General features: G+C 45.2%; 1 protein-coding gene across 2 annotated transcripts in view; it reads right to left on the bottom strand.

The window, feature by feature from the left end:
• Kcnh1 (potassium voltage-gated channel subfamily H member 1) overlaps positions 1-19,294 on the bottom strand; it is a 304,488-nt gene that overhangs the window by 269,472 nt on the left and 15,722 nt on the right. For both annotated transcript variants that reach the window (XM_028760606.1, XM_028760615.1), the window contains exons 2-3: positions 7,633-7,756; positions 4,144-4,250 (exon numbers count right to left, since the gene is read on the bottom strand). In XM_028760606.1, the coding sequence (XP_028616439.1) occupies positions 4,144-4,250; positions 7,633-7,756 (231 nt within the window). The remainder of the gene's footprint in view (positions 1-4,143; positions 4,251-7,632; positions 7,757-19,294) is intronic.

Raw genomic sequence — 19,294 nt, 5'->3', positions numbered from 1 at the left:
TTGGTTTGGTTTGGTTTGGTTTGGTTTGGTTTGGTTTGGTTTGGTTTTGATTTTTTTAAGACAGTGTCTCAATACGTAACTCAGGCTAGCCTCAAATTCAATCCTCCTGAGTGCTGGGGAGAAGGAGACCGTCAGCACACCTGGCTCAGTGCTGCGGTCAACAAGGAAAGCTGAGAGCTGCATAAACACCCAGTGTGTTAGTTTTCTTCCTGTGGCTGAGACAAAACACCGGACAGTAACAACTTAAGAAGAAGTGATTGATTTTGGCTCACAGTTTCTAAAAGGACACAGTGTATCATGGCAGAGGAGACACAGCAGCAGAAACACTGGGCTGGCAGTCAGCAAGCAGAAAAGAAAGAAGAAGTGGGGTGAGGCCATAAAACCTCAGCACCCACCACTTCCTATATCAAGGTTCCACCTCCCAAAGGTTTCAGAACCTTCCCAAGAGCTCTACCAGCTGGGAACCAAGTGTCCAAGCTGTGAGCCTGTGAGGGACATTCCACATTCAAACCACAGCACCCAGCAGTAGAGGAATTATGAAAGTCTTTCACGCTGCTCCCTGGGAGCAGACAAAGTACGACCAGCTGGTTTGCATTCCTGTGTCACACCATGAAGCCAAATACCACCATTCCTTCCCTTCTGTGATAGACTAGGTTCTCTCAAACTGTAAGCCAAAATAAACCCCTCTTCCCTTCAGTATCTTCTGGTCAGGTGTGTGAGCACAGCAACAGGGAAAAAACTAATACAGGAAACTGGTACCAAGAACTGACAAACCTTTGCATCTAGTCTGAGGAGAGGCCATGCAAATGTTTGGACCTTTAGGCTCAGAAGCCATAGAATTCTGTAGGCAGAGAGTAACAGGCCATTCAGATGGGACCTCACAAGACCAAATTAGCAAGAGCAATGTGTGGGTGGGGGGGGGGGGGGGGAACGGTTGCCTCATAAGACCCTGACCAAGCTATAAGTCATGAGACAGACCAGGCTAGCCTTGGACTTGAAGTAATCCTGTCTAAGTGCTGGGGTTATAGTCATGTGCTGCCATTCATGAGTTTTGAGGGAGCACCTTATACATGTGTGAGGTTCTGCAACAGGTATTAGGAATACAGCTATGAAAGACACACCCCACAGGTGTGGAAGCCAGTCTTCCTGAGCTTCTACTGATCCTGGCTACTGAGAAAGTACTGTGTGACCCAGTCATACAGACAACAGCTGAAAGCAAGCTTCACACCTTCCCCAGACTCAATGCACAGCCGTATGTACACCTTTCTAGTCACAGGGGAGTTCCTACACAGGCAAAAGTCGGAGAAGCATTGCTGTGTCTCTTAAGCCCTGGGAGCTCTCTTCTCCGCTGCCCACTCCGCCTCCATTACACCAGCTGTGTTCCTTGCCTAACTCGAATCTACCATTCAGGGCTATTAGGAAGAATTCCTTCCCGGACCTCCTAAATCAGGGTTAAGAGACCCGCCTATGGCTATACTGTGGATGCTGTACGGACAGACTTGGCATCTGTCCATTCGTCCTTGCAGCAAGCCAGTACCTGATAGAGTTGGCCAATAAAAAGCAATTGAAATAAGTATAGAATCCAAATAACAAACAAACAAACAAGAAAACTATATAATTCCCAGGCTCAGCAAACCAAACCTAAAGGAGAAGGTAAAATCTGGAAGCAGGAAGCAGTTGGGAGGTCGAAGTCAGGTTTCTAGGAGGAAATCAGCATTACTGCTATTGAATCCCCAGTGTGTGCCTTGTGTGTTTTGTGTGAGATCAGCCTGGCCACAGGTCTGCTGACCCTGCACATGGCTCTGCTGGCCCTGTACACGGTTCTTTTGGTCCCTGTGAACAGCTCTGTTGGCCCCATACAGAATTCTGTTGGCCCACTGATAGCTTGGTGTAAATAAGAAATGTCCCTTCCCAGCACAGATATAAAGTCAATGCACAGAGAGCTGAGCAAGCAACGCACCCACTGGTTACCCCTGGTCCCCATGCAGAGTATAGCCTGCGCAAATACATGCAATAGTCACACTGTGTGCTCATATTTCAACTAGAAGGAACAGCCAGGGAACAACACTGGGCACAAGATCCTAGCACCATATGATGTGGGGTGAAGAATTTGAATTAAATCCATGGCCACTTGAGAGGCTGAAAGAACCAACCATTTTAAATCAGTGCAGAACTGTGTCAAGTTTATCTGCTAAAGGCTAGAAGAGAAAATCAGATGTGGCACAGGGAAGAGCTGTTACATCAGAGCTGTTACATCAGCCTCATAGCCGAGCCAAGGTCAGAGTGCTACTTCAGAGACTGTCAATGTCACCTGTTCCTCCATGGCTGGGGATATATCCCTACCACAACCTCTGGGGTGGGGAGACATGTGGATCCTGTAGTAGCCAACCAGCTAAACCAGTCAGCTTTCATGGAAAACGCCTGCCTTTCTAAAGCGCAAAACTCCCGATACAAGAATCACTTGCTGTGCGGTGAGAGACTCGCCATACAGGGCCTCAGCCTCAGAGAGCAGGGAGTCGCCACCTTCATCTCTACTCCCTCTGGGGCTGGTGCCCACTGGAAGAAATGAAAAGTAAAATCACTTAGCAATTTAACTACTTTCTCTCTCCCTTTTGTCCCAAAGGTGTAGTTGAATCTGGGCAAGTTGAATGCATAGTCTAATGACGCTTTAAAACTCTTAAGCAAAACACAAAAGCAAGGCATTCTTTAGGTGATACACCTACCAATTACTGTTTCACGCCATGGGGCAAGTCACACTGTTCGGTACATGAAGGCTCTGGTGTGGGAACCAGACCTTGCTCTATTAGCTCAGGACATATTCGCAGTGCACGCCTTCTCTATGAGAAGGCTGCTGTGGGCATACTCCTGGTAAGAGCTGTGGCTTGGAGCTGTATCCCACCCTAGTGAAGGCCCCAGCATAGAGCTCCTCACAGCCCTGCACTTCATTTCTCCTATAGCTATGAGTGGGGTGGGTAGGAGACCTACTGATAAGCCAGAGTTGAGCACCCGTTCCAGCAATGAAACGGTGCTGTTGAACTTGCTCCTGGCCAGAGTGCAGCCTTGAGTCAACACCTGTATAACCACCAACCACCAAGCAAACAGAACCCTTGGCTTTCCAGCCAGGCAGGAACAGTCCCCTTGGAGTTCCAGCTTCTTGAGATGAACACAATACATGCTTTCCTGAACAAACTGTCAATCACTGAGCCCAGAACACCACCCAACAGACACACATCCTCATGCCCCATCTGGGCCGCTCCAGAAATGTTAGTTGAACCAACAATCTGTCAATCAATCTTACTTTTAAAAAAAGCAAGATTCTTCATTGGCTGTGTGGTGTGTGTGTGTGTGTGTGTGTGTGTGTGTGTGTGTTTGTGTATGTTTGTATCATGTACATGCATGAGTGCAGGTATACATGGGTATGGAGGGAGACCAAAGGTTAACATCAGGTGTCTTCTTCAATCAAAGAACAGAATTATTTATAAGTAAAGTCATTTTTAAAACAGAACCAGGGGCCTGAAGATGCAGCTTAGTTGATAGAATGTCTGCCCAGCACACTGGAAGCTCTAGGTTTGATCTGTAACACAACCATCCCTGACCCCAACAAATGGAGGGATCTTACTGTGGGCATGCACTCTGCCTTCCTCACTCCTTAGGACAGCTTACCTCTGTTCAGCAAGAAGCCACCTAAGAGAAAGACAAGCTCTCTACTTGGACATGGCTACAGGCTTCATTGTGTGCTTGGTGGAAGCAGCTGTGGCCAAGACCAATGCGGATACATGATGCCACATAGTTAATACTGCTTCCTTGGGTCATCATGGGAATTTTACTCACAGACTCTTAGCTGGGCACCTGTAGGAGTCTCTCACTGTGCTAGGAGCTATGGGTTGTAGAGTCAAAGCCAGATAGGACAGGGCTTCTCTCCCTCTCCCCTGGTGCCTTCCAGGAGTGATTCATAAATGAACCAAGAGGAAAACCACTAACTCTTGAGAGAAAAACAGATAAAAGTCTTAATTGGTTAGTAACACACAATGGCTCCCAGTAACTAGATGAGGGGAAAGAAGACAAACCAAATAGCCACAGAGGTGGAGGCAACACCTCACCCGCTATGCACATGAAAGCGGGCTCTGAGCCTCAGATACTCACTGTTCTTCTTGTACATCAGAATTTCAAAGGAATTCATCTCGTAGTTCTCAAAGGTCTGGCGAACCTTCTCAACCGTGTCCTTGTCAGTCAGCTCTCCATACATAAAACTGAAAGTCAACCAAAAACCTCATTAAGTAAATCAAGTATGTACTCGTTTACCAGTGTATATTAAATATGTTCCACATCCAGCACTGAACACGCAAACACACATGAATACCTGCACATACATGAACACACATACATTCATATGTGAACACACATGAACACATGCACATATAAACCTACATGAGCGTACAATGAAAACATTCATTGAGTTTAAGAAGACTCATTGATTTAACGGTTTTCCTTTTTTTTAAGCCTCCATTTTCCCATTTCTGCCCCCCAAAAACAAAGCCTCTAATCACAGGCACACGTGAGGAATCGGTAGATCTAGAAGAAGGAGTGCCACCGTGCACCAAGGCGGACGCTCTGCTTGGATTCTGGGAAGCAAAGACAAGTAAGACCTCAGAGCTGGGGAAGGAGGAGAGTATGCCGGGGAAGTCCCTGTGCCACTGACAAAGGTCAGAGGTCATTGCAAAACCTGGGTATGCATTGGCTCCATGTGACTGTACTGCAGACAGGGAAGGGAAATGTTACAATAGATAACACAAAGATATCAGAAGAGACTGTAGCAATCTCTGCCACGAAGGTAAATGACATCTTAGCCTGTAACCAACTGGAGGGCCCAGGAGGATCTTAAGCAAGAGAGAAATGAAGTCAGATTATATCTTAGAAACAAACACAACTCCAGGAGACTTCTGAGAAAGATGACTGGGTAAATTTGAACCAGAGGGGAGGGGGAAGGAGAGAGAGGGAAAGAAAGAGGGAGAGGGAGAGAGAGAAGGAGAGAGAGAAAAAAAATTACCAAACAAGAAAGGGGGTATGACTTGATGCTCTAGCACAAAGAAGCAGCTAAGGAAGGACAGGACTCTGCTGCTGTCTGCACAGCTTTTTCCTGCCTCCTGAAAACCAACAGCACTCAGTCGAAAAGACTGAGAGAATCAAGTCCTACAGTCTTTAATAATACATCTTCCTGCTGCTCAATTTTGGAAAAAGGCAGCCTAAGGAAGTAAATACACAGGATGTAAAAGATCAGAGAAAAATCTCAGGAGAGTCAGGGTGCTGCCTATGAGCCCTGGTTCTCAGCAGAGGCAGAGAAGAGGCCAGAACCATCCCATAAAGAGGACCCAGACCTCTGTATTGACTCTAATCCTTCCAGGAGCAGAATAAACCCTCAGCTAAGGAGGATGAACCAGGACACAGGACACTAACAAAATGCAGGAGGAGACCGACAGGAAAGCCATGCTCTCTAATACCACCCAGGGCCCAGCAAGCACCCCTTGAAGACCCCAGGCCTTCAGGCAACAAGGACACTATTGATTCTGCCTACAGGCCATGAAGAATCAAGGGTGTGCCCTCCAAATCATGCATTTCCCATCAGCTAATGCTAGGTACTGAATGTATTCTAGCTTTTCCTTGAAAACTTGACTCATAGAATCATAGGCTTTTAGAAGAAAAGAACCTCAAAAAAATGTACTATCAAATACAATTCCTGACTTAGACCAAACATCCAGTCGAGCATTATACAGGCTGGCTGCTGGAACGGGGTAGAGGGCTCACTCCAGGCTCCTCCACTCTGGAACTCTGTAAGGAAAAAGTCCCAGTTGCTAATTTTCTAAAATCATTTTCTCATTTTATGTTCCTCTGGCTACTGGGCAGTGTGACTGACTGTGTGGATGTCCTTGTAGAGGCTCACGCAGCACTTGGCTTTGAGGCTGTACTTAAAACCTAGAGCCAGGAAAACAAAATGGAGCTTGGAAATCTCTACAATGAAGAACAGATAAAAACTAAATCATTCCAGCCTGAGAACAAGATGACTTGGATGACTTGTCTTCTCTCTCTCTCTCTCTCTCTCTCTCTCTCTCTCTCTCTCTCTCTCTCTCTTTCTTGCTGAGTCATTTTTTACACCAGCGGCCCTCATTTGAGGGAAGTGCTGGTACCCACAGCTGCAGCATCCTCACAGGCAAACAGAGACTCCACATCTGAGTCCCCACAGGTGGAGTACAGGGTTATACCCATTCGCATTAGGCTCATGGATTTCTCCAAGCTGTAGCTTGGAGGTGAACATTACCTTTACCTGGACATTAGAATGCAAACATCTGCAATGCATGAAATAAGGAAAATAGAAGGCTCAAGCTCTCAGGAATCCAACTGGCACAGATGGGATGGGAGGGTTCAGGAGTCACAGTTGAATCAATCTCTTAGGATTGTATAGAAGAAGAGATGACAAACTCATCAAGGGGATGTGTCTGCTGTTCTGGAGGTGAGTACAGCCAATAAAAAAAAGGGAGGAAATGCTTGCTCTGGTCAGGCCAAAAAATGAAGCTAAGTCTTGGGACCTGACAGTTGTGAATCTGTAGGTGGAGGTGAATACAAAAGACTCGTGTGCGTTAGAAACATAATTTCCAAATCTGTAAGCACTAAGAGAAGTCTGGAATTGTCCATTTGTCAGGCTCAACAACCTGGAGCTTAACAAAATTCAAATATTGTCCAAGCATTTCACATTGTTTGCCAACGGATGGTTATGAGGCTGATCTGACACATGAGACACACAGCCGTGTGGTGTACCTATGCACTCTACGATGCATTTACTTCTTAACTGAGATGATAGTTCCATTTCACGCACACGCCACAGAAGATGGGGTCTGGACATCCAGAGGCTGTGCTGAGCCAAGGTCCAGCCATGGCTGCAGAGGAATGCCTGGTAGGATCCAGGCTTATACCAGCCCAGCACCTTGAAAACAGCATTTCCAGCACCCAGGCCCAAGTGTACTTGGGTAACCTACACAGCTGTGCCTCTGAAGAATTCTGGCTGAGATGAGGCTCTATAAATGAGACCCTATCTTCTAATTACTCTCTATAAAATGTTCATAACATTTTAAAATTTTACACTGGGACATAACTCAGTTGGTAGAGGTCCTGTGTAACATGTACAAGGCCCTGGGTTCAGATCCCAGACCTGCATAAACAGGGCATGCTGGCATACACCTGTAATCTCAGCACTTGGGAGTCTGAGGCAGGTACATCAGAAGCTCAGGGTCATCTTTGGCTACCCAGCAAGTTTGAGGCCAGCCTGAGCTACATGACTGCCTTGATTTAATTATTTAATTTTAACAGGTTTAATCTTCTAACTCTCACATTAAGTTCTACCTAGGCGTCATAAACTTTTGAGCTCAAACCATATAGATTTTCTGTTATTTCGTTCCCTGGCTTACTGACTGCTGGTTTGTCAGTTGTAGGAACCATGTTCTGCATCTCCACTGGGTTTCCCAGCACATGGCTACAGGAGTTGTTGCCATAAAAACTCACAAGACACCAAGAGTCAGATCAGGGAAATCCTCCCACTCCAGCACTCTTAGAGGAGCACTCCTAGAGGAGCATTTGGCATACCTGCAGGCGCTGCTTTTCTGCATCACTTCTGCCCGGTGGTAGCCAGACAGCTTGCAGAATCCATCATTGCTATACACGATGGGCCAGTCCACAATCTGGGCATTCCCCAACACAAAATTAGTGTCTATGTCAAACAAAGAAAGAAAAGACACAAGAGGCAAGATATTAGTCAACATGGATAACTTTGGCAGTCCTAATGCTTATGAGTACAATCTCTCAGACAGAACCCTGTCCCCAGGAGGAAGAGGGAAACCAAACCGTGGAATTGAAAATTCTAACCAAATTTTTTGCTTAAAATGACAACTACCAATTTTTTTCCTTTAAGTTACATTGAAAATTTTCATTTAACGGCAGCTGAAGGGCCATTTTCAATTAGAAAAGTTCACTTCCATCTGTGGTAAACTTTATTTTGATGAGAAGTTGCACTAGTATTTTACCACCAGATGGAAAAAAATTAGATGAGCATCATTTTAAAATTAATGTATTTAAAATAAAGTACAGAGGGAAAGTATGTATATATCAGGCTTTGTTTTGAGTGGAATCTTTCCCCCCAAACCTTAATGTAAAGATTTTGTGCTATAACTTTTAAAGCCATACAAATAAGAGTGCTAAACTGTGGACTTAAAAGTAGTTGTGTAAATATTTTTAATCAGTATTACTTGGAAAATTAAAATATAACAACCACATAAAATCAATATTGCTATTTTCTTTACCTGTTAAATACTGGGAGATAATTTACATTTTAAAGTAAACTTTGAAATTGTATGTTCATGAAAAAAAAAAAAAAGAAAGAAAATTCTAACCAAGCTCACCGTGTCCTGGGAAAGGAAGCATGCTTAGCCACCAACCCAAGAGCCTGGGGAATGGGAGGGCGGTGAGTTCTCTGAGACAGTCAAGCCCTGATTTTTCATCCTCTGGAAGCACACCCATAATACAAAGCAGAGAAAAAGCCAAGAGCACATTCTTGTAGGCTCTGAACTGTACCTCAGCCTTATCATTCTCTTGGCCAAAAGACACAAATTGGCTTCTCTGACCCTGACTAGCCCTGGTCATTCTACAAGGCCTTTCTATGAAAGCAAAGGAAGTGAGCGGATAGAACATTGCCTCACAGGACACACAGGGGAAAACCTCAAGAGGACAGTGACCAGACCCTCGTCCTGAGACTGCTGCAGAGAGCAGTTAGGGGTTCACCACAGAGCCTCTTCAGACTTTGAAATCCTGCATTCACAGAGGTGCACGCCAGCAGCCACCCTCCCTCTGACTCAGGAGCCAGGGTCACACTGGCTTAGTAGTGTTCTTGTGGTTCTAGCATTTTGAAAATTAAAAGCTGTCAAGACCTCTTGTGCTCAGGAAAATCAAGTGTCCCTCTTTTGATCTCAATAATTTAAACTGAGCAGATAAAAATCTGAGTCTTCAATGTGACCATCATTTTAGCCTCGCTCTGTCCTGCACATATTTCTACTCGCTGCACCCCTAAAGAAATACAGACATACTCTTCCCTGTTATAAACTGGAGCGTATACGTACCATGTATGTGTGCACATAGTGAAATACTGGCCTTTCTAACTGGGAGGTTAACTCGTACTGGAATAGCATCTCTCCACTTATGTGTACATCAGTGAGTTCCTACGGAAACACTGTGAGTCCCTAATTTTCCATCTCACTGAAAGCACATCAATAATACAAAGCAAGTGCGTTATGTAAGTACCTGTTTGTATGGTTGTATGCACAAGTGTGCATGTGTGTATGTATGTGTGCATGTGTATGCATGCATCTGTGCACGTGTGTGTGCATGCATGCATTTGTGTGCATGTGTACATGTGTGCATTTATGCATGTGTGTATGTGTGCATGCATGCATGTGTGGATATGTGCATTTGTGTGTGTGTCTGTGTGCATTTCTGCATGTGTGTCTGTGTGCATTTCTGCATGTGTGTATGTGTGTGTATGTGTACATGCATGCATGTATGCATGTGTGTATGTATGCATGCATGCATGTGTGTATGTGTACATGCATGCATGTATGCATGTGTGTATGTGTGCATTTCTGCATGTGTGTCTGTGTGCATTTCTGCATGTGTGTCTGTGTGCATTTCTGCATGTGTGTATGTGTGTATGTGTGCATTTCTGCATGTGTGTCTGTGTGCATTTCTGCATGTGTGTATGTGTACATGCATGCATGTATGCATGTGTGTATGTGAGCATTTTTGTAGGTGTGCATGTAGAACTTGATAGTAGGTATCTTCCTTGACTGGCTTCCATCTAATTTTTGAAATATGATCTCTCAGTAAACACGAAGCTTACTGACTCTGCCAGGCTGGCTGGCCAATGAGCCCTGGGGATCTTCCCATTCCTGCCCACCCCAGTACTGGAGTTACAGGCACACAGCACTGCACACAGCCATTCACATGGACGGTGTAGGTCAAAATGGAAGTCCTTGTGTACGCAGCAGGCACCTTACCAGCGGAGCATCCCTCAGCCCCTAAGACAGCGTTTATAAATCATTCACAGTGTAGGTAGCCAGTCTTTCTGACTTCATGGAGTCAGACAGACTGCTCTGCCCTGCATGGATGAGGTTATTTCTTGTCTTGGCAAGTTTATAAAGATTATTACATTTCACAAAAGAAAAAAAACAAAGAGTGTTTTTACCATAAGGCAAGGAAGACAGGAGCCGTGCTTAGCCAAGGCCACTCAGAGGAGGGAGAGGGAAAGTCATCTTCCTTGAGAATAGCTTGGTGGATCTATTGTTATCTCTATTAATTCCATTATTACTGCTGTTGTGTGCATGATGTGTGTGTGTGTGTCCATGGTATGTGTGTATATGCATGGTGTGTGTGTGTATGATGTATGTGTGCATGATTGTGTGGGCATGGTGTGTGTGTTGACATGGTATGTGTGGTAATGTGTGTGCATTGGTGTGTATGTACATGATGTGTGTAGGCCTGATGTGTGTGGGCACTCATGCCATGGGGCAGAAGAGGTCAGAGGTCAGGAAACCATGTTATAGGGTCTGTTTGGTCCTTCTACCTTAACATGGATTTGGGGGGTTAAACTCAGGTCACCAGGCCTGTGTGACAAGCACTTTTAGCCACCAAGCCATACTGCTGACCCTAGTGTGATCTATTTTTAAGTGAAGGTGTATACCTACTGTTCTCAAAGATTAGTTTCTAATGAACACTTACAACCAGACCCTCCTTCCGTCTCACCCACTCACATAAGTGCTTTTTAACTGTCCTTTACATACCAAGGACAAGGCAAGATCGTGGGGCAATCGGACTGTAAGACATAGACCCTGAACGTAAGGAACTTCCAAGACATACAGACATGTGGCAGCTAGCTAAGAGGGGGCAAGAAGGTGACATGTGCCTGACAGCCTAGCAACAGATTGCCATAAAAGGACAGCCAGGACTATACAGCAAGACTCTGTCCCCAAAACAGAAGACAGAAGTGGCAGTGTGCACCTGTGAGCCCACACTTAGAAGGCCAAGGCAGGAGGATTGGGAGCTCAACACTCATGTAGCACATTCAAGACCAGCTTTAGCTTCCGAAGACCCTGTCAGAATAACAGTAAAGAGAAAGACCTGGGGAGGTGGCTCCTAAAATTAGTCACTTGCTGTTCAGGCGTAATGACCAGAGCCCAGACCCCTAAAACCCAGGATACAGCAGTGCTTGTCTGTAATCTCAGCACATGGGTGGTGAGAGGTAGGCAGAGGCAGGAGGATCCCTGGATCAGACAGCCTGGCATACACTGCAGTCAACAAAGCACCCACGCTATTCATGAACACCCACACACCTACGCAAACAGAATTAAAGGCCCCAAATGCACCTCTCCTCTAAAATCCTGTGTGCCGGTTTGAATAAAAATGCCCCCACAGGTTCATATATGTGATGTTTAGTGAAGCTGTTTGGGAAGGATTAGGAGGTGTGGCCTTGTTGGAGGAGGTGTGTCACTGGGGGGCGGGGTTTGAAGTTTCAAATACCAACATTAGGCTAGAACCCTAGTTTATTCTCTCTCTCTCTCTCTCTCTCTTGTTCAGATGTGAGTTCTCAGCTACCATCATGTTGTTTATGGACTAACCTTTTGAAACTATAAGTCCCCAGTTAAATGTTCTATAATTGGCTCAGTCATGGTGTTTCATCATAACAGCAGGACAGTAACTAAGACATCCTGCAGGACACTGTAACTGTCAAGAAGCGGGTGCCCTCTGCAGTCACACCCCCACACATAGCCTTACCACAGCACGTAGAAGGTCTAGGAATCTTCTCTACCAGAGGACTTGGAGAGAAAGGAAGAAAGCTCCCATGCCAGCACAAAGCTCCCAACAATCATGACATCACTTCCTCTCCCGCTTCCACCATTCCTAACATACATAGTCTTTTTAAATTCCAACTGTAAATAACAAGGTGAAAATTACTGTCCAGAAGAGTGTGTTAGGGTGTGCTCACACAATCTCATGATCCGCCATGCATCATTAAGAGTGAAGGGAGCCTATACCAATGTCGTTCCAACACCACTGAGGACAGATGTCCTTGACTGATATTTGCTCTGAGTCATGCGTTACTGCGAGACGTGATTTTTTTAACCCTTTAACAACCTTCATGAAGTGATATTACTGATGAAGCATCGTAGTTTTGTCATCTGGTTCATGGAAAAACTGAGCCTCTCTAGATGTCTTTAGGGGGGATAGAAAGGCCTTGTGCCAGGGTGGTGGCCGCTTCCACATAAACGTCGGTAAGTAGTGAGCAGGCCACAGCCACAGAGGCAGCCTCCACATGACGACCAAACTGAAACCTGCCTGAGAGCCTAGAGATTGGTGATGCAGACAATGACAGCCACTCAGAAACTTGGAGGACACGCTTGCTTGGGACCAATGGGACTTGGGTGGAGGGTATAAAGGGCACTCCCCGAGAATTAATAAATGAGCTTGCTCCCACATTCTCACGTGATCCTAGAGTCTGAGTGATTGATTCTGTGCCTTCTACCCACTGCCCCCAAGTGTAGACCAGGCAGGACTGAGGACTCAGGCAACAGACGCCCAAGAGGCAGTTAAATCCAGGTGAAGTCGGAGCTGAAAATTGGCCCTATGTGACTTCAAAGTCCACACTTTCCATCATTGTACCACACGGTCTCCTACAGCGCTATAGGAGTGCTAAAGTTAATCCTGTGACTGATCTGCCTCTGAAACTCTATGAGTGACTCAGCAGACCACCTCTGCTGTCATGTTACGGCACAAGGCACTCTCAGGACGAGGGCGGGAGATGCCCCTTCCCCAGAGGACAGCTTCTCCATCTGCCTCCTCCATGCTTAGTCTCCCCTCCTTGCTTGAAAACCATTATTTCTTCTTAGAACACTAAGGTGTTTCCAGAATGTTCCTCCTACCTCCACACACTCACAGAAGGGACAGATGGGGTGACATACAAGAGATGAGAAGGGAAGGGTTGTGCCCTGGCCCCCTGTTTAATTCCACTCAGGGTGACATACGGTTGAGACTGCCTCAGTTCTCCTGGAATTGGGGTATACACAGAAGTCACCATCTTCCCCATGGCTGATGGATTTATATAAGGGAATGGTCATCATAGCAGATCCTACAGACAAGGCCTATGTGTCAGACTGCCCAAGATGAAGATCAACCAGGGTAGAAGAGGCAGGTAAACACTGTAGGTGAGTAGAAAGGCTAGTGGTGGGAATGGGGAAGTGAAGAGAAGGGTAGACAAAAGCACAGTCGGGGTAACAGACTATATAAAAAAGGACAAAGAGACAGAGAGAAAAAGAGAGGTGTATCTAAGTTGGGACTCGGGGAGTGAGAGCTGTTTAATCCAAGCAAACAGAACACAAGTTAATCAAGGATAAACTTGGTCCCAACAGTTCCTGGTCATCTAGAGACTTGATAGACAGGAAAACAGACCTACATTTGGGTGAAGTGTCATTTGCTTCTACATGAATATGATCATGGTGGAGAGAATGAAAAAGTGGTTGGGAAACTGGTTCATATTGGTCAAATCAACACAAACCTAGACACATCTAGGAAGGGAAACCTCAACTGAGAAAATGCCTCAATCCAACTGGCCTGTAAGCAAATCCGTGGAGTACTTTCTTGATTAATGATTATTTACTGTGGGCGGTGCCATTCCTAGGAAGGAGGTCCAAGGTTGCAGAAAAAAGGTAGAAGAACAAGATGTTGGAGCAAGCCACTGAGCAGTGCCCACAGCCTCTGCTGCAGTTCCTGCCCCCAGGTTCCTGCCCTCACTTCTCTTTGATTATGGACTGTAATCTGAGAGGCAGAATTAACCCTTTTCTTTTCTCCCCAAGCTACTTTTGGTTATGGTGTTTGTCTTAGACAGGGTTTGTGCTCCTACACACACACACACACACACAAAACAAACAAAAAAAAAACATCATGACCAAGAAGCAATTTGGGGAGGAAAGGGTTTATTCAGCTTACACTTCCACATTGCTGTTCATCACCAAAGAAGTCAGGACAGGAACTTACACAGGGCAGGAACCTGGAGGCAGGAGCTGATGCAGAGGCCATGGAGGGGTACTGCTTACTGGCTTGCTTCCCCTGGCTTGCTCAGCCTGCTTTCTTATAAACCCAAGACTACTAGCCTAGGGATGGTGCCACCCACAATAGGTTAGGCCCTCTCCCCTTGATCACTAACTGAGAAAATGCCTTAAAGCTGGATCTCATGGAGGCTTTCCTCATGAGAGGCTCCTTTCTCTGTGATAACTCCAGCTTGTGTCAAATTGACACACAAAACAAACCAGTACAGTGTTTGTCACAATAGAAACCTAACTAGGACTGTCTAACTCAAATCCAAAAAGATTCATTTCCCGAAATAACTCAGGAGAGCCTAGACATCTGTCTGCCATAGAACAGACAAGCTTAGGAAGTCAGAATCTAAAAAAGAAAAGCAAAGAAATGCTAGTGTGGGCAAGATTCAATGACAGCAGCACTACTCAGTCAGATAAGGGCTCTTCAGCCTTCTTGGTGGCCATATTTGCCAAATAAGAGAGTGGCTCGGAGGTAATAACAACAGAGATTCTCTCATCATACCCAAAGCCATGTGACTCCTAGGGTGTGCTATTTGTCAACTCAGCAAATGGAAACAAAACTTGAAGCCAAGCAAAACCTCATCAGGAGAGCAGTCCACTACTTGAACAGAATATCAAAAAGACATCACCTTCCACACAAATCAATAGCAAGACAGCTAGGGTTCATGGGTTGGAAGAATTCATATTATCTGAGCAATCACATCACCCAAAGTGACCTGCACATTCAATGCAACCCCAATCAAAATTCTAATGGCATTCACACAAAAATATAATCTTAAAAATTAATACAGAATTGTTACATTCATCCAAAAATATCCTTATAGTCAATATCTAGGAAATTCAAGACCCAGTCAAGAGGGCTCATAAAATTAAGCATCACACACATGCAGGAACCAACCTAACACAGCTTGCAAGACAGCACTCCTGTGTAGTTCTGCTGGATGCGTGCATGGCTATGTATGTGTGTGTGTGACAGAGAGGGTGTGTTTGTGTATGTATGCATGTTGTGTGTGTGTGTGTATATGTATACTGAGTGTATATGTATAGATGTGTGTGAGAGTGTATATGTGTGTTCATGTGTGTGATTGTGTGTGTATGACTGTGTGTGTGTCTCTTTATGCACACACACACACACACATACATAGACTCACACATTGACACACAGGTGCATGCACGTGAAGACATTGCTCCATGAAGACTCCATTCCTCTGTGAAGGCCCCAATCTGTGTAGATTCTGCCCTGCATCTTGGCCCCACAGTTACCTCTGCCTCTGTGTGGACAGAATGAACAAAGAACTTGGGCTAAGTGACCCCTGTAGTACTCACAGCCTACTTGTGTTTGGTCCTGCCACTCTAGTCTGCCAGTCCCTAAAAGAAGGACAATAACTCATGGTCTAGAAGCCAAAGTCAAGGTACTGTGTGAAGACGAATGGAGCTCCCATGCTCTACAATCTATTGTAACCGTGACTCACTGCTACTGTTCCCTGATCCTCACATGCCGGGCAGCTCCTCTCAGTGAAAGCCCAGAAGACATGAAAGCAAAATGGACTCCGACACATTAGCCAGGACCAGCGTTGTAGTCATTCTGGCACTGTCTGACCTCACTGGAGAGACTCCCCACAAACACCTACAGAGCAAGGGGCAGTGTGAGCCCCTCTGTCCTCTGCTACCAATGAAGAGTCCTTTTGGCTTCCCTGCTTCTTTAAGGACAAGAACAGTACCTTATATGCCTCAAGGCTGCTGCTTCCTGGGCCGACATGGTCAAGTCATTTCTCTAGACAACTGAGATGACCCTGGGAGTTCCAGCATCTGCATCCTTGTCTCCATCATTATGTACCCTTCTGCCCTGGACTCTGTCTAGCACATGCCTCTTCTTCAGGAAGCCACTGCTGGGCCAACATCAGTCCTATATCTCAGGGTCTAGTCTTGAGAAATTTCTGCTTCTGCTACCTGAAGAGCCCTGAGAAGTTGCCTCAGAAGTTCAGCTACGGCACTGGAAACTCTAAAACAGAGGCCAGCTAGCCAAATAGAGGTCCTGACTACACAAGGAGCCAAGGAATCTTCTCAATGATAAAAACCAACAGACAATTAAGGAATAAAAGCCATGCTACCAAAATGCAAACCAAAATGGCTTTGGAGGTGGACACTATGGCTCAGGGGGGAAGGATGCTTGCAGCTAAGCCAGACAACATCAGTTTTATCTCTAGGAACAACATGGTAGAAGGAGAAAAGCAATTTTTACAAGCTGTCCTCTGACCTACACATATTCATAATAGCCAAGATAGGGAATCAACCTAGCTGTCTAATGACAGATGATGGGGGTAAAGAAATGTGTACAGAACTGGAGATCATTGTGTTAAGCTAAATAACCCAGATGCAGAAATTCAAATAATGCATGCTTTCCCTCAAATGCTGACTCTATATTTAAGCAGTGAGTGTGTATGCATGTATGTGTGTGTGTGTATGTGTGTGTTTGTGTATGTGTGTGTATGTATGTGTGTATATATGTGTCTGTATGTATATTTATATGTGAGTGTGTATGTATGTGTCTATATGTATGTCTGTATATGTGTGTATATTTATATGTGAGTGTATATGTATGTACATGTGTATGTGTGTATATACGAGTGTGTATATGTGTATGTGTGCATATCTGTGTATATGTGAGTATATATGTGTGTGTATGTGTATGTATGTGTATGTGTGTATATGTATGTAAATGTGTATGCATGTGTCTGTGTGTATGTGTGTATGTATGTGCATTTGTGTGTATGTGTGTACCTATGCCTGTGTATATGTGAATGTGTGTGTATGTGTTTGTGTGTATATGAGTATGTGTGTGTATGTATGTGTGTATACATATTGTATGTGTGTATATGTGTATGTGTGTATGTGTATATGTTTGTGTGTATATGTGTGTATGTATGTCTGTGTGTATGTGAGTGTGTGTGTGTGTGTGTGTGTGTCTGTTTTAAAGGTAAAAAGGGGGATGATGAAAAGAAGGAGAAGAGGAGGGGTAAGGAAGTAATGGCGCCCACAAGGTATGCAAGCAGAAGTGGGGGCTGTTTGTGGGAAGGAAGGATTTCAGTAAGAAGAGGGTAAGATTATAGGGAAATGGATGAATCAGAATAAACTCATGTGTATAAAAAAGTCAGAATGGAATTCACTATTTTGCATGCTAGCTTTAAAACCATGCACAAAGGTGCACTGTGTGGCACACACGTGGCAGCCAATAGCTCTTAGGTCCACTCAACCGGAGGGAAATCATGCCTAGCGCTAGAAACCTAGCCAGCTTCCTGGGACTAGAGAGGTTATGCATCTACTGCTGCCACTCTGCTAGACAAGCAGAAATCCTAACTACATCCTAAATCATATCCTTATATTCACAGGTAAGTGCAGCTACCGCCCCTCATCAAAGGAGCTTCTCTCTGAAGCAAGTGGAGACCACCACAGAAAACCACAACAAAGCAGAGACAAATAGATGGCGAGCCCAGCGCCAAGGAACCCATCTATGACATAGCTCCCTCATCTATGGCTCTGGAAACATCTCAGGAGGGGTGGGGATGGAATGATTGTAAAAGCCAGACCACTTGGAAGTCTGCCGTGACAGTCTCTGCTAGAAATGTCAGCATGAACAAGACTGGAGCAGTAGCAGTGTCAACACATGCCAATGTGGACGGGGAAAAATTTCAGGGCCACACCCCTAGACAAAGAACTACTTCTGACTACAGTGAGTTCTGACTACAGGGGGAAGGAGAATTGGCCTTTCCCAGGGATGAGCCCCCTTCGTGATTGTCCAATGCAGAGAGATCCGTTTTGCAACTGTATCCACACCACCAGCAAAACTGGAGTCAGCAAGTTGTATTTACGTGTATTTACATATATTTGTGCAAATGCATACACACACACCAAATTGTATGTAACTGGCTCCTCCCCCAGAGTATTAAACTGGACAGATCCACGAGGCCCTTAAATCAGGACAGTGTTTGGTGTGTCACGTCTCCATGCCCTCCATTCTCCTGTATGCTGCAGTCATCTCTAGATGCTTCTAAAGCCTAGCAATGCACGTGCTGTGTAAACAGTTATTTCCCTGTGTGTGCACCATGCACACAGAAGGACTTCCTGTCAGCCATCCGCCTACACAAGGACCAAACCCACCTCCCTGATCACTCTCTGAACTGATGGAGCCCACGGTGAATTCCTCAGTAAATACTCAGGCTCAGCCTGGCTGCCTTGGCAAGATTCGTTCAATGGTTCTTGTCTGAGGGTCTGCAGGGTCTGCAGGTCTTTTGTGAAAAGTAGCCTGATTGTACTGCTTCCTCCTGATGCTCTCCTCCTCGGGGAATGTCTACAGTCACAAGACTGCTCACGGTTAAAAGTGAGGGTTCCTAATTTCAACCTTCCTCAGGCCTCAGCTCCCCTCCAGTTCACTAACAAAAATCAACAGTCTACAAAAATTGGAAAGACTTCCCACCCTTATCACAAGGAAATTCTACAACGGAGAGGCCTGAGCCCAGCTCTTCTGCAGCAGTAACAATGTTACAATCCTCCCAAACCTACCATTTGCCCATAAAGCCTAACACGGAGACATTCTAAAAAGAAATTATTAGAAAATTGCTTTTCATCATAATTACTACACATAACAAAGGAGAAACTCACTAAAGCCACGGTACAGAGAAGCGACTCTGTGTGGGTAATTACGGAGATAAAAGCCACATGCCGCACACCGTGTGCACGGGTCCATTGTTCCCTGCCAACACTGGTCATCAAAGGACAGTAACTACTGCACAGCGCATGTCTGGTAGCTCAACGCTCCATGTGGAAAGAAGCACACATCCCTGGAGCTCCGCAGTGGTACAGATTGCAGAGGGCATCAGTGTACTGGGAAAATATGAGTAAAAATACATTTGTCTCTCTCTGAGAACAATGAAACGGCAGAAAAATAACATTAGCAACAAATGACAAGAACAAGAATTATGTAACAAAACCAGAAAATCATAGCTTTTTTCTCTCAAACCTCTGTGAAGTCCACCATGAATTTGGTTTGGGGTTTGTTTGTTTGTGTTTGGTTTTGGTTTTGGTTTTGGTTTTGGTTTTGGTTTTGGTTTTGG

This window comes from Grammomys surdaster, unplaced genomic scaffold (genome assembly GCF_004785775.1).
Source record: "Grammomys surdaster isolate TR1022 unplaced genomic scaffold, NIH_TR_1.0 130, whole genome shotgun sequence".
In the NCBI taxonomy this organism is placed as follows: domain Eukaryota; kingdom Metazoa; phylum Chordata; class Mammalia; order Rodentia; family Muridae; genus Grammomys; species Grammomys surdaster.
Note: the sequence above shows the minus strand (reverse complement) of the source record. Positions and strands in the feature narration are given on the sequence as shown.